Source organism: Lactuca saligna, chromosome 8 (assembly GCF_052625555.1).
Source record: "Lactuca saligna cultivar CGN05327 chromosome 8, ASM5262555v1, whole genome shotgun sequence".
Lineage (NCBI taxonomy): Eukaryota > Viridiplantae > Streptophyta > Magnoliopsida > Asterales > Asteraceae > Lactuca > Lactuca saligna.
Genome location: NC_136424.1, coordinates 250674490 through 250691406, shown reverse-complemented (window position 1 = coordinate 250691406; position 16917 = coordinate 250674490). Strand labels below are relative to the sequence as shown.

Here is a 16917-nt window from a genome sequence, read left to right as displayed (position 1 = left end):
TCTAACACTTTGGAAGAACAATGAGAGTGTTAGAGAGGGAAAGTTGTGGTTTTTTTTACTAAAAAATGAAGGTATGAAAGTCTTCATAAAGCTAAATAATTACACAGGAGTTCTTAACACTTTAAGCACTCCATACCCTAAAACGTACATGTCTTCCATTCATTTTAAATCATGCTTACTTTCCATTTATTATATTCAAAAGACCATGTCTTATTTCTTAGAAATTAACTCATATTTTTTGTCAGGGGTGGACGCAGGAATTAGTAATAGGGGTTGCACAATTTTTTTTCCCGTCACACATAATATAAAACATTAAAAAAAAATCCGGTCAAACATAATATAAAACATCTATTCATCTAATACATTTTTTCTGGTTAAACATAATATAACAACGATATACTAGAATTTAAATTTGTCCTCTTCATGCAGACATCTTTTGAAACCGCTCCATTACTTTTTCATTCTCAACTTTCGCAAGTGCTTCGGTCTCGACATTACACAGCAATACATCGTTCAAAAATTCATCGCCAATTTTGTTACGCAAGTCGGTCTTCAAGAGCTTCATCTTTGAAAAACAGCTTTCTACACTTGCGGTCGCTACAGGTAATATCAAAGCCAACTTCAATAGCTTATAAACCAAAGGATAAGATCAATGCTTCCCCGTATTAACCATCAAACGAGAAAGGTCGGAAATTCCTTTCAAACTAGCGAAGCGCTCATCTTTGATGCAAGAGTGATAAAATATCTCAAGTTGTCCTTCAAGGTCTATCATATCTGAATCATCAAAGTCATACTTGTATAACTTACCCAACTTCAATAACTTTGATTTGTCAAATTGTGCAAATGAATCACAAGGGCTCAAAGCACCCATGTATTCTTGTAATTGGGTGCTTGTTTCACTAAATCGATCCCGATATTCTGTAGGTTGCATATCTACCACCGTGTTGAAGATTTCAACCTCAAAATGAAACCTATTAGTCTTTGTAGTCCTACGGTTTCTCGCACCAATATACAACTCTTCCATATCCAAAGTATCAATTTCGTGTGTTTCACAAAAAGAGGATACTTTTGGCAAAATGCTAGCAAACCCTATGTTTCTAAAAGATTGCAATGCCTCCATTATCCCTCTAACCATTGAAGCCGCTTCTAAAATGTCTAGATCTTTTCTTTGAAGTTGCTTTGACAATGTACCCGTGAGGTGTAAAATGTCATACATCATATGTAAGTAAAACATGAACTCATATGATTTAAAATATGCTAAGATTCCAGATGCTTGTTGACGGTTTGCCAATGACCCTCCCTCCTCTTTCACAAAATCTAAAACTACAAGAATATCCGCAAATAACTTCATCAAACTTGTGAGTGTGTTGAAATGTGAACCCCATCTTGTTTCTCCCGCTCGAACAAGTGTAGTCTCTTGATTTAACCCTCTTCCGGTTTCAAGTTCACCACTACACAAGCCTTTTTGCACCCTTTCTCTTGCTTGCTCTCGTAGTAAGTCTTTTCTTTTACACGATGCACAAACTACATTAACCACCAACGGAATTTGCTCAAAAAAGTCACTAACACCATCATGCTTCTTTGCTACAGCCACAACTACTAATTAAAGTTGGTGTGCAAAGCAATGTACATAAAAAGCCGTGTCATTCTCTTGTAATATCAAAGCTTTCAAACCATTGAATTCCCCTCGCATATTGCTAGCCCCATCATAACATTGTCCTCTTATCTATTAAAATTTAAAACAATTAATATATATATATATATATATATATATATATTAATTAATTAAATTGAAATAACAAAAAAACTAAAGAATAAATTACCTGACCAAAACTCAATTTATTACTTGTAAGTACTTCATTTATGGCGTTTTTGAGTGTCAAAGAAGACGTATCCTTCACGTGCACTAGACCTATGAATCTTTCTTTCACAAAGCCAAGAGTATCGACGTAACGCAAAACAATAGCCATTTGTTCCTTTTTTGAAACATCACTAGATTCATCAACTAGTAAATCAAAAACATCTTAACCAATCTCTTCACGAATACTCAAAAGTACTTCTTGTGCAAAAAATTGCACAAGTTCTTTTTGAATTTTAGGGGAAATTAGTTGATTGTTTTTTGGAGCATTTTCTAAAGTATTGTTGAAAATATCTTCACTAGTCTCTCGAATGGCTTTTAACACTTCAATGTATAGCCCTCTATTTTCCGAGTTAACCGACTCGTCATGACCACGAAACGGTAAACCGGTTTTCAATAAAAGTCTAACAACAATAACAGAAACACGTAATCGAGCTTTATATTTATGATCCTCTGCTTCGGTTTGCCTCCTAAAGACTACATTGATAGCTTGTTTTTCCCTCATTAAAAACTCACACTTTTCTTTTGCTTTGTTGTGAAAACTATCAATACCACCCACATGAGTCCGAAATGCATCTTTTTTATTCCAAGTATCAAAACCTTGAGAAACAAATGCATCTCTCCCTCCTTTTTGTCCCATGAGGTCCCCACACAAATAACAATATAAACAATATGCACTATCCTTTTTCACACTATATTCCAACCAATCAAAGTCATCAAACCATGAAGGAACAAATCTTCTAAATCTATCACCTATTTGTTTTTAGGAAACTTATGTGCCCTTACTTGACACGGTCCTTGAAGCAAATATGCTCTTCTTACATCATCTCTTATATTTGGTTTGTAACTTGTAATCAATGGCCTATCCGCTGGGTCCTTTGGAAGATCCTTCAAGTCAACATTATCATTAGGTTGGTTAGAGCATTGTGTTTGTGGAGTTGCATTAGAAACCGAAGGGATTGATTGATTGGTGATTGGTGTTTGTGGAGTTGCATTAGGATTAGAAACGGAAGGCATTGATTGATTGGTGATTGGTATTTGGGAACATTCTTCACCACTTTCATTAGGATTAGGTCTTTGTCTTTTGGTAAAAAAACCACTTAGTTTAACCTATAAAAACATAACAATGACTTCATAAAACAACTTGCTTTCACCTAATCAAACAATAAATTCAATAAAAACATAACAATTACACCTAATCAAACAATGAATTCAATAAAAACAAGTTGGTTTCACCTAATCAAACAATAAATTCAATAAAACATATCAATTTCACCTAATCAAACAATCAATTCAATAAAACAAGTTGTTTTCACCTAATCAAACAATAAATTCAATAAAACATATCAATTTCACATAATCAAACAATCAATTCAATAAAAAAACATAGCAATATAACCTAAGCAAACAATATAACTTCAACAAAACAAATCAATTTCACCCAATTCAATCACTAACTTCAAAAACACATCAATTTCAAATATCTTAATGAATTGGTAATTGGTAAAACTTACTTGCTTCATTGTGAAATCAATCAAGACATCAAGTATTGTGAATTTTGATCCATGAAACCATTGAAATCGATCAAGCCTCAGCCCTCAAGGTCGATTGATCGATTGAATTTTGGGGCCAATTCCAAAAGTCGATACTCGTGGTCGACTGGTCGTGCGTGCCTACTGCTTCGGCCTTCCCTTCGTGTGTCGACTCTATTCTTCGATCGTATGGTTTTTTTTTTTTTTCAACCGATTGATGGATTATAGTTTCACAATTAGGATTATTGGGCTATCTTTTTTACAAGCAATTAGCCCAATTGCTAATTTATCAAATTAAGTTTCATTTGGGTTTTAGGGCTTTAGACAATTGGACTAACTACAATTGAATAAAACATTTGGCTCGTTATTATTTTTTTTTGTTCGGTAATTCCCGAAAGAGTGACAATATTTTTTTATGTACTTGCACAATTTTTTTAGTAGGTGCACGATTTTTTTTACGTAGTGGCACAATAGGTAAAAATTTAAAAAAAAAAAATTCTACTTCGTACACGAAAGCTAGGTGTTGCCGGTGCCACACCGGGCACCTAGCTAGGACCGCCACTGTTTTTTGTATAAAAAGAGAAAAAAGTTGATAAAATTCTTATAACTCTTTACAATATATAAACTTTAATTTTTAGCAAAAAGAAAAAAGAGTCTTTCTAATCCAAAATAATATACATCATTCTTTCATAATAAATGAAAATAATTTTGCCACATGTCATTCTTTCCTTCAATTTGCCAAATGTCAATTTGTGGTAATTTAGAAATATATATTTACCACTTTTCACTTGTCATTTACTTCATTTTTCATTTTCCAATATATCATTCACTTAGTTTCCATAAATTAAATATACCATAATAATTATATTTGTTTTAAATTTTAAATTTCAAATTTTAATTCCAATTTCTAATAATTACATTTTAAACCTTCATATTTAACATTTTTATAATTAACATGTTTAGTATATGGGTCTGATAACTAAACATGTAATTTTAATTTATTTTTGTTTGCATGTTTATTTTTTTTACTTTTTTTCTCATAACTTTCACTTATTTCAAATTTCAAATATAAATAAACTTTCTGTTTACTCCTTCGTATTTAATATTTTGTTTTAATCAACCTGTATAATATATGAGTCTCACATCTAATGACTTAATAAATCATACCTTATGATATATTATGCTATTTGCCATTGAAAACTAATATTTCCATGAAATAAATCATTCTCAATTAATTAAATGAGTTTATGAATATTTATTATAATTAATTGCTAATAAATAATCAATTATATCAAGTTGTTAGTGTGACCATTTATGATCATATGCTAACTAGCAATGTCATTTTAATATGACTATTGAGCATACAAGATCTTTCTGTTCATACCTTTTGCGTTTGATATATTCGGTTTCCTTGTGTCATATGCTATAGATCTCTTCAATAAAGTCTAACGAGTCATGCATAGTAATCTTATAACCCCAAGATCCATGAATATTGTTTTTAAAATAATTATTTTTGTCATCCAAAAAAGATTAGCGGCACAACTTGTTGTTTCTTTATTCGTTACGTCTATTTAAAACTTTAAATATGTTATTATTGATCATATATGAGTAATTCTTTATTGATTAGGATAATATGTACTATTTCAAAAGTCAAATATAATGGTTGACATTGTTTAGTGGAATAAGATGAAAGTCTTGTGGAGAGGGGGAGTTAGATCAAAATGGTGCCCCTTTTGTAAAATAATAACTAGGGTTGTCACAAATAAATAAATAAACAAAAACACATGAACTATTGTTTTGGTTTATAACATATCATTTGAACTATTTTTTTGTTTTTTGAAATATCATTCTATCAATGGTATTTCTAAAAACAAGACAATATATTGTTACGTCATTAATCCTAGTAACTATTTAGTTAATATAAATTAAAAAGATTTAAATATATTTTTTCTATGAATTATTATGCTTGCATGGCTAGATGATATGGTGGATGACACGGAGCCAAATGACTTAAAAAAGCTTGATGATCTCAATTTTAAACCTTTACATTAAACTTTTATATTTTCAATAGAAAACATATATATTATTCCATTACTAATATGACTAATAAGCTTTAATACATCACTACTTTTTTGGATGATGATAATGTTGTCATGAAAATTCATAAAAATCACCAACATTTGTCATTGGGTGCCTATTATAAAAAATATTGATCTTATTTCTTTTATCTATATGAAAAATGGAATGAAAACCCTACGAAAAAATAAATGAATCTTTTAGGGAAATATTGGAGAAGAAATGATTTTATTTTGTATGTAACAAAATTTTAATATTATTTACGAGATGATTATATTACAATGAAATGAATGATGATTTTCAATGCGAGATCTAAAGTCATATCTTTTCGTAGCATCGATAAATACTATATGGTTTGGTTATTTGTTGATAGAGATTAACCGTTTCTCTCGGATGCGTTGATATTCCTCTTTCTTTAATCCTAGTTATTGACATGGAAAAAAAAATAAAGTTTAGAGATATAATTCTTTTTCTCTTTTTCCTTTTTCTATTTTTAGAGTAAAAAAAGGAAAGAAAAATAATAAAAATGCATTCAAAGTCAACATTTAAGAGTTTATATCGTAAACTTATAATCTAAACTTTTGTCATTATCAACAAATTGATTAAAATGTTATTAAATTATATTTCTTAAATATGATTTTGAACTTTGATTTAAAACTTAAAATGAAATATATATATATATATATATATATATACATATATATATATATATATATATATATATATATATATATATCCTATCCTAATAAAACAGTACCAATTTGCTTACGTGTCAATTTCTCAGCCCTCCACCGGCTTCTTTTCCCGCTCAATTTTTTGATGTAATGTTCCTATTTTGCCCTTCTGATGCTTAAAAGTCATGTAGATTAGGACTAGGAAGTGAATCCGTCACTCAATATGCTTAATTTCAAATTTCAAAATGAAATCCTACACTATGGCACAAGATTGAAATTGATTAAGAGTTTCCAAATTTTTCGGAGAAATCAACTGTGTAATCACGAAAAATTTGTGATCTGATTAAGAATCCCAAGATTTGAGGAACGAAATTGAATGGTTGCGTTTTTGTTGTCATTTAAACCATATTAAATCTCGAATTTTGGGTTCAAACATTTAACTCTCCCTGGTAATGTCTTTGTCTTTCTTCTTCTTCTTCTTCTTCTTCTTCTTCTTCCACCATTGCTCCATCCGTCTGTTAGATTAAGATTGTTTGATGTATCACCAATAGATATTATGGAACAAATCATTAGAAGTTTGGGTGGATTTTGAAGAGGATATTTCCAAACGTCGACTACTGCTTCGATTTTGGGGAGGGTATTTCCAAGAAGTCGCCTTCATGAGTGACTTTGATTGATTCGATTTTGAGTTTCTGTGATTTATGTTGTAGAGAAGGAGATCGAAACTGGAACATGAAAGTCATCGAGAGGGACCAAGGTTGCCAGCAGAAGGAACGAAGAGCGAAATGAGAGAATGAGGAGGGTTGCCAATGCAAGGTAATTAAACTTTGAATTAATAGCGAATTTAACTTTATTTTTTATGAAGATCATAGGAAAACCTTCTAATAGACATGCATTTTAAGTCCCGGTTAAGTGTAGTTATGATTAAGTTAGCATGTTTGAAGATGCACACCACGTGCTTGATGAAATGATTGAAAGAATTGGTTAGTGTAGTTATGATTAATTTGATTTCTTGATTTTCTTTGGGCTATAAAGAAATCGAAAAAATGATATTTTCATCAGCTACTCAAGCTCAAGGTGATAGTAAATTCTTATTTCCCTTTTGTTAATAAACTTGAGATCGCAAACAAGGATCCGAAATCAATTCCTTTAAAGTAAATTTTTAATCATATTTATTTTTATTGAATTCTTAGGTTCATTTATATTTAGAACCATATATAACATTTGGGCTGCATTTGACTAAAGAACACTACATCTCTCTTTCGGAGTAATCAATATTCCTGCTTTTTTTTGTATGTGTGTGTGTGTGTTTAAAATTTTGGTAGATTGAACCCAATGTGGGAAATGAGGTGTGTTTATTTTCACAGGTTTGATGAAGATTTTACATGTAAAGTTTCCATCTGCTTTTTATTATAGATCATTCACAGTTTGAGGTGGCATAATTTTTTTTTTATTAATGTATGCATGTAAATATATGTATGTACATGTATGTATTTAGCTGTGTGTGTATGTGACTGTATGACTATGTATGTATGTGTTTTATTTGCTTTAATTAGTGTCTTTTTTGTTTGGCTAAATACCAGAAATAACGTTGTACTTTGTTGCTTTGGTTTAATGGCATTTAGAATGAAAGTGCAAAGCTTATAATCAATGTAAGATGTTGTACATTTATTTATGAATTTTCTGGACTAGGTAAAAATCGAGTATATTTCTTGGCTGTTAGTAATTTTTTGGTTGTTTCATAGTGCATATAGTCATATTTCATGATTTTTTTTTGTGAAAATAACGTAGATTTTTGCAAAAAACGAGATCATTTTGTGATATGGTATCTCTATTTTTTGTAACTTTTGTGATTAACTCAGAATTGAGTTATTCACCACAAAAGAAACCTTAACCAATTGCTACTCTTTGTGTAAAAATAACCTTTTTAAATAAGCATAATTATCAACATTTTAAGAGATTTTTTTTTCTTGTCCGTGGAAACAATATTTGAGTAAAAGTAGTGCCAATCCATGGAAACATTTTAAGCATCAATTTATCACAAAATATAAGAATTCCAAAGTCGACTTAGCAGCAATTGTTTGTAACATTTTTGATCCAACACAAAGCATGAAAGATTTATCAGATGTAAAATGACAATTCTACCCCTACTTGTATACATGTTTTAATAAACTTTTATTATATTTATGTTTCAATCTCGTGTTTTTTGTTTCATCAGATGCCTAGCAGTACATTACTATTTACGTTTTGATTGGTTAGATGAACTATGACAATCTGCAAAAAGCTTCTACAACTAACCAACCGCTTTCAGGTATATCTAATTTGAGTTTTCTCCTTTTTTCGTATATTTGTTTAATAATTTATAAAACCATGATCTTTGATTTAATATATGATGTTTCATCGGAAAAGAATCTATTGGGCTTAATGATATTTTTACAACTTTATCAAATATTAGTACGTTACCTGGTGAATGGTATTCTGAAAAACTTGTGTATGTTGTTGAAAAGTTACAGTGCAGGACCCATGGTTAAGATGGAGTTGCAATTCGTGTTTCAGGATTTTTTTTTTTTTTTTTTCATTTTCAGTCCCAAAATATAGTCGTACCCAATATTAGGCCTAAAAGTATATGTTGGTTTTGGATTTTGCTCGATTTCATTATTTAAGTATAATACTTCTATGCATTGATAATGCTTTTTCTATTTTCCATTAAATTGCAGCTAAACGAGTTTATTAGGTTTATTTTCATTTATTACAAGAACCTATGACCATGGTTGGAGCAAGAATATAAAGGAATGGTATAATTTTAGGATTAGTGCAATTCAATTATAAAATGGTATTTTATTCCTTTTATGGATTACAATTTTGGTGTAAAAAATTATAATCCTATTTGTGTCACTTTTGATATTGATCGCAAATTCGTTTGGCATAATAAAAATTCTAATCATATTGCTTTAATATGTTTAAGATTTGTTTTAAATGAAATGTTTTGTATATCACATTTCACTACTTAAAAACCATTTTTATTTTAAATAATATTATTTCCTTTTAACCGGTCAAGTAAGCATCTCTTTCTCATGTTTATGGTTATTTGACTACATCACTTTATAAATGAGTGCACTTTTTTTAAATATTCTATGTTTTTTTCTTAACTGTGGTTTCCATGGGTTTAACTCATTTGTTTATTATAACATTCTACTTTAACTTTTCCTATTACAACATTGTACTTTGTAAAATATCTTCCAAATATAAAGGTGTTGATTTTGTAATTAGAATGGTAAAATGTCGTGATAAGAAAGTAGAATGTTATAATAAATAAATAAGTCAAAGTATGTTTCTATTTTTTGCATTTATCCTTATAAGTTTTGGCTAAATACAAGAAAATAGACACTTTCACTTTTCTGTTTGCTATAATATCCCAATTCTTTTGCAATTTCTTGGTGTGCTGTGAAGTACGATCTCATCTTCTTCTACTTGATGTTCATAAATTTGATATTAGCAATGGTATTATAGATTGAAATGAAAGTATGATATTATAATAAAAAAGAAAATGTTAAATTGTTATGGTTGATGATATCACCGATTACCAAACATGTAATTTTTTTTTTTGCAAAACAAACTTATTCTTCTTATACTTACAACAAATTAGGAATGCTAATTTATTTAAACTTTAGAGAATACAATATTTTTAACTATCCAGAAATCGATTTCAAAATCTTAAGAACCAATTTAACAAATTTCAGTTTCAAAATTAGTATTTCCAAAAGCCGGTTAAAATACAAAACTAACATCAAGACAAACTTTCATAGTTAGAAGTGTCCATTATTTTCTCTTCTATTTATTGTGTTTTTTTGGTAACCAATTAATTTTGATCAACAATGTAACCTAACGATTAATCATTACATTTTAGAATTCTGAATAGTTTTTTTTCAACCGTGGTTTCAACCACGGGTTTAAATCTAGTATATATATATATATATATATATATATATATATATATATATATATATATATATATATATATATATATATATATATATATATATATATATATATATATATATATATATATATATATATATATATATATATATATATATATATATATACTAGTTTCCACGAGGTAAGAAAGAAATATATTATTGATTAATTAAAATTAATAGTTACATTGTTATGAATATCATGATTTTGTAAAATGCAATATAAATTTGTATAGAGTGAAAAAACTACAATCAATTATGGAAATGATATTGCTATATGACAAATTAAAAATTACTGCATTATAATAAACACATATAAACACAACATAATACATTATAATTATATTCAATTAGTAGTCATATGCTTTGATTCCTTGATCATCCAAACTTAGCAAATGAGGTTGATATAACATATTTTTTTTGGCGACATTTTATGAAAGAATATATGAATGTGTTATTTGTAACTACATTAGTTGGCCGGCAAATAATGAAATTTGGCTTTCTTAGTTCTCTGTACAAGTTTTTTTTTTTTTTATTTTGTAAATTCATTGAATCATTTTAAATTGAAATAAAAATCGTCAGTACTGAATCGTTCTCATCCTACATTCAACAGGTCTGTTCGAACCGATTTCTAAAACATTGTATCATTCTTTTTTTAATAAATTGAACATCAATGATAAATCAAGTAGATTGAGTTTTAATCATCGTTAACTCGATGTCATGTATATTTGTTAACGTGAATTTGACTTAGTTTTTTCAAGAATAAAGGTATATGACCAAATTTATAACAAAACAAACTGTTTGCAACATTTATTTTAAATCTATTAAAATTGAAAAATAACATACATATTAATATATTTATATTGTTTTCAACGGGTAAATAAATTCAGTAGTTTTTAATTAGTAATGTGCGTTTAATAAATTTTCACGTGCAACTTTTCAATTAAGTAATAGTATTTGTTTCCGTTTCAACATTTTTTATAGATATAACTTTTAAATTAAAATTCTGGACTTGTTCAATGCATTACTTTATAAAAATAACTAAATATTTATTAAGCGATCAGCAATGTGTTCTATTCTATAAGTCATTATCCACAAAAACTATTGTCGGATTAAATTTTAAACCTATTTTTTATAATTTGTTTCTAACTAAAAGATATTAAAAATCCTATTAACATACAACATAACAAAATGGAAAAGAAAAAAAAAACAAAAAAAAAACATGCAATTACTCCAAATTACAGTAAAGACCGTGAAGGTTTTGTCAAAATCAAGGAATCTCAAGAATGTATCTGAGAAAAAAAATTCATCCTCGCACTCTCTCGAGTCGAGTGTGCTATAGCACCCCATAGAACAACTGAAAACACACAAAAACAAATTTATAACAAACATTGTCTCGATAACTTGCATAACAGACCATTCTCTGTATCAATTCAATTTACGATAATAAGGTTTTATCTTTCTTTTCCCTTACATACATAATTAAGTATAAAGTTTCTTGAATTATTACCTTGATAATATAGAATGAACCTCTTGACCATTTTACATTGGTTCCTCATCATTAGTTCCTTTCGAAGCTTTGTGATTATGGTGTTGAATGACTATTAGGGTTTTCAAAGTGAGAATCGATATAGAGAGAGGGTTCAGGTGAGAATAGAGGAGGAAACGGATTGGGATGAATGATTTCCCACGATTTAGGGTCTTTGGTAAACATGAAATTGAATTTAATTCTCCAATCAAGATTCAAATTGATTGACGATTACTTTGTTGAATTATTGTCTAAAATATATCAATTCAATCGATAGATGATCAATTGTTGATTTATTGGGCTAATATCATCTTTTCTAAATTAGGATTCCTTATTCAGATGGATTACATATGTGTAATGAAGGAAGAAAAGTAGAGTTGGAGAGAAGGTAAATTGACACTCCCTGATTTCTTCCTGATTTTTGTCCACTGTGAATTGAATTGAACCAAATGGGCAATTTCGGAAGTTCACTTACACATTTAAGCGGGAAAAAATAGTTTTTAGGGGGTTTAGAGAGTGACATGTAGCAAAAATCTACTTATTTATTAGATTAGGGGATATATCTTTATACCTTAAAAAATATTTACCATGTTTTACTGAATTTTAAGAGGTACAACATTTAAAGCATCATTTACTACAACTTTTTGCATTCTACAAAAATCATATCTTATCGGGTAAGCATTTAGAAAAAGTCAACAAAGCTCTTATCGCCCCTATTATCAAGGTGTTATTGTTTTGAGTTTTGACCTGGCTCCCTCTTATCTCAAAATTTCCTCATATCTCGCCAGTTCCATTTATTGTTCATATATACAAACATATTCGAATAGAAGCTCCCGTCACTCCCTCATCACATTGATCTGGAATGGGTTTCTCTAGAAACCCTAACCGTCGACCTCTACCACCGGTGATTTCATCCTCTTGAAAAAGGGGAAAAAAAGGCCTTTGACCTCCTACTACATCGCCATTTGCTACTCCCCCTAAACCACCACTACTGTTCACCACTACATACATACACAACCATCTGCTCGATTATCTCTCTACACCACAATCATCTAGTTGTTGTCTGATCTACTCAATCAAGATTTTTAGGTCATAATTCAGCTTCAAAATCGCACACATGTAACCAGAATATGGGATTTAAAAGGGAGAGATGGAGTTGTGTTTTCTACTTTCGATCCCATCGTCACTCCAGGAAGAGTGGACGTTTTATTTTTTCTAAAATCAAAACTTATCATATCGTGATTTCAGGAGAAACACAGACAAAATCATCTGCTTGGACCACTTCACTAGCCGGACAACTCGCTCCCAAGAATGCGTACATCATCTCTTCAATTTGACTCTTGAATCTTAACTTTCATGATTTTAGGATAGAGGTATTTTATTATTTTTATTTTGAAATTTCTTGATATTCATCTATGTATCCCACTGTGTTTCTATTTGTTTAAACATTGGCATCAATTGGAAGATGCTTGGCATTGAAAATTCTCAACACCACCGTGAATCAAAGCGTAATCGAAGTCGCTACCACCACCTACATCGGCAGTTAATGCAACCACCACCACCACTACTCTCATCCTACTCTCTTCCCTATTTTTCTCTATCGATATAGATTTTAAGGTAAGCAACAGTTCTATCTTTCTTTCACTCTCGATTCGATTTGAAGGTAAGGAATTGTTCTCATCTTTCTTGTATTGATTTTTTTTCTGGAGCATAACGTTCATTTGGTCCTTATGCTTAAACCTCTTTTAGATATTTAACTGATTTGTATGTGATGTGAATGCATGATTTTCATTTGGTGTTGAATCTATATCAAATTTGTTTATTTAGGACATTTCACCTGATATTCACAGGTACCTATCTTCTTTTGTCGTTGAATGTAGGATTGATCCCTTTTCAATTTTCAAGCATCCTTTGTTTCTTTGGATTCACATAAGATGTTATCTCTATGTTCATCAGTACAGCCAACACTAAAGGCGATTCCTATAAAATTTCCAATTTTGATTAACAAGCTTGATGCAATTTTTAATTTTGTATTAACTGTTAATAGATTAAATTTTTTGTTGATTAGATAGTGATTTTGGTTTTATGATATATTTGATTCATTAGTCGTTGTCCCCTTGACCAATATCTATAATTTGGACTTTTTTTGTTCATTTTCTTCTCATATTATTGATGTAGTATCTACAGAGCCTACACAGAGCTTCATGGATAGTGGCAACAGCTTAAACACCCAAAATATATTGGAAGATCCTTCTCAAAGGAGGTAACATAGATTTTTCTCAAAAAATCTGCTATTTCTTTCTTAAAAATCTTGATTTAAATAATTGGGGTTTAATAGCTTTTGGTGATAAGATAAGAGCCTAACAATGAAGTATTGTGATGTAATTTAGTGATAACTTATGGATTTTTGTTCAAATTAAGAATTATGATCCGTTAATTAGATGGGGGTTTTAGTATATTGACACTTGAATTTTTAAATTTAAACTTTTTTGGTTCAAATAATATTGAAGATATCAGTTTCATGTTAAATTGCATTTGTTTTCTTTTTTCTTTTTACATTTCATGTGAATTGGTTCTTTATGATCTCAAACTATCAGTTTTACTTTGATTTGTAATGTGATTTAAAGAATTAAGAATTAGTCGAATTTGGTTACTTTATGTTGCTTTGTCATATCTTGTTCTTAAGTTTTGAATGTTGAAATCCTATTTTCAATGACTAATTTCATATTTTCACATTAGATCTTTATTAACAACACATGTTAATGGCGTTAGGAGACCCTAATAGGAGAAAAAACTTAAATGGAATTGTTGAAAACAGCAAATGACCATGTTACCCTCTATCATTCTATCTCTCACCTTTATTCTGAATATTGTTATATTGTCATTTTTACCCTCTATTGTTCGATATTTCATCCCCTCCCTATAATATGTAATACAATGATTTGTCTTCTTTCTTACCTTTAAAAGCTCATTTGGAAATAGGATGCATAAGAAGAAACCGGTTATCTTCATGTCACACGGTCAAAAATCAAGGTTATGGACACACTTTGAAGTGAAATATGGAGATTTGCACACAAAAAGTTATGGACACTCCAAAACATAAAAGATAAACTAAACTCAAGGACCATTTTTTTAATATACTCAAAATTCCCTAATCTATACTGTTAGAACAAAGTTCTGTTAGGATCGTATGATTCTAAGCAAGATATAAAGTAAGAACGTAATAAGAACACAAGTATTGCGCTGAATGTATCGAATGATTAATGCAAAAAACAAATCAGAAGAGCTCGATAAAGAACTTCAATCTGTAGAGGCGTTTAGGGTTACAAAAATCAATGTAATGAAAACTTGTTAATATACGCATACATGCATGCATATATATACTATAACCCTAGCAATCAATCTAGATAACTACGAAATTAATGTAGATAGACACGGATGGACAGGCCCAATCTGGATTGCAAAACACTTAGCCCAAGACGCAACACAAATATACTCTACAATCTCCCCCTTTGCGTCCTTGGAGCAGAAACTTCATTCCCTCTTGACAACAGAAGGTTTCTTCACGGTTTTAAACACCTTCGGTATAATGGCCAGAATATGATGTCGAAACGTAATATACCACCGAAGCATGTCTGTGAAGTTCTTCTTGCCAGCCACTGAGTTCTGCTTGCATCGATGAATGATACTTATGATATGCTCCAAGCAATCTGTTGAAAACAGATGCTTATCGACCAAGGCGAACAGAAACTTGTGTCTATCACCTTTAGTGAACATAACTGTCAGATTTGTTGAATCAGTTTGACCCAATTTCATTTTGTTCACATCACTAGGCTTAGACGTCGGCTTCACGGTAGGCTTTCTGTTCATAACCTTAACTATCTCCTGATCCATGGTTGCTAGCTCATGAATATAGGAGGCCAACATTCTTTTAATGTGTTCAAGAATCGGCTCATACTCCCTGAGATTAGAGAGCAGAATGTTGTATAGCAGAATCCAATCGTGTGGATTAAGGTTGGGAAGATCTGCCAGAGAGATAAAAGACCCTGCGTTTTCTGAACCACAGTTGATCTTAAAATTGACATTGATAAATCTCCCTGTAGATAAAGGTTTCAGTACCTTGACTTTAGTAATTTTCTGTGCGCTCCATGTCAAGTACTACGGTTGACCATTCTTCAAATAAAAATCTATCAGCTCTCTGTCAACCTTAGAATGTGGATATGGGACCTCATCAGTTGCCTCAAAGCAATGGAAAGTGAATGCTTTTCTGGTTATTGGCATGTCAAACTGCGAGTCTCTAGAGTTTTCACAGTCAAACGAAGCAACTGGTTCCAACCAATAGACAGAAGGAAACTCAATCGCCTGAGTGATAAGTGTATCTCTGTCCCATTCCGGAAAAAGAGCCTTCTTGCACTGCAAGGCCTCTTCGACTTCCTTATTCTTCTTCTCTCTTTCTTCAGCCTCTCTGGCGACTTTCATGGTTTCATCCAACTCTCTGTCACTCTTCTTCCTCTTGAGAGCATCTGCAATAGTCTCTTCTTCTGTATCACTATCAGTTGGAATATGAACCTCTTTTTGTTTCAGCTTTGGTTCTGTTTTGACCTGTTGTACACCACCCTCTCTCCCTTGTTTTGGAGGTATGAACCCCTCCGAAACACCCTTCATCTCGCTAAGTATGGAAATGGCAGGTAGGAGTTTGGATTGAAGATGTTTTCGAATTGTTAAAGTTAGGATAGGATCATGAGCCTCCAGCAAGTGGGTCAGCATATCCCTAACATCTCCTGCACAACTTTTGTACACCGCCCTTTGAGTTTTTAACAGAGAGATTTCCTTCTCTGCCTGGGCGAGCTGCACCTTCTGTATGTCAATAGTGGCCTACTTTTTGACCAGATCCTCCTTCAGGGCACTCTCAGTTGCTAGATTTGCAGTGAGAGCATCAAACCGAGAGTCCACAGAGTGCAAAAAGGAGGTGGTGTCTGTTTGAAGCTCAGTACGAACATCTTGAAATTTTTCAGTTTCTTCACGAAGAGACTTAGAGAAGGAATCCACCGAAGCTTGATATTTTGTTGCAGTGGTGTCAGCATGAGATTTTAAAGAGTCAAGGAAAATCTGAGTTGTATGAACAACCTCAGAAACTTCCTTGGTGGCCTTCTGACAAGTAGAATCAGACTCATCCACAGCCGCTGTAGATTTATCAATAGCATCCGTGTACTGTTGAAGAGCCGTCTCCAAAAAAGCTTTAATGACCACTCCTCCATAAGCTTTGCTATCA

The 16917-nt window shown here is 31.0% G+C and overlaps 1 protein-coding gene across 1 annotated transcript; it reads right to left on the bottom strand.

Annotated features, from left to right (window-relative positions):
- Window positions 1–421: 421 nt before the first annotated feature.
- Window positions 422–1970, bottom strand: LOC145010595 (uncharacterized). The gene is made up of 4 exons (XM_078969118.1): window positions 1824–1970; window positions 1675–1726; window positions 671–1596; window positions 422–619 (listed from the first exon to the last, which is right to left on the bottom strand). The coding sequence occupies exons 1-4, from the start codon at window positions 1968–1970 to the stop codon at window positions 422–424; spliced, it is 1323 nt and encodes a 440-aa protein (XP_078825244.1).
- Window positions 1971–16917: the final 14947 nt, after the last annotated feature.

Bases quoted from the DNA above. Each gene is read 5' to 3' on its own strand.
- LOC145010595 (XM_078969118.1), bottom strand. From the start codon at position 1,970: ATGGCTATTGTTTTGCGTTACGTCGATACTCTTGGCTTTGTGAAAGAA. The intron at 1,597-1,674 runs GTTTGAAAGCTT...TTTAATTAGTAG, and splicing joins TATGCGAGGGGAATTCAATG to TTGTGGCTGTAGCAAAGAAG. The intron at 620-670 runs GTTAATACGGGG...AAGCTATTGAAG, and splicing joins CCGACCTTTCTCGTTTGATG to TTGGCTTTGATATTACCTGT.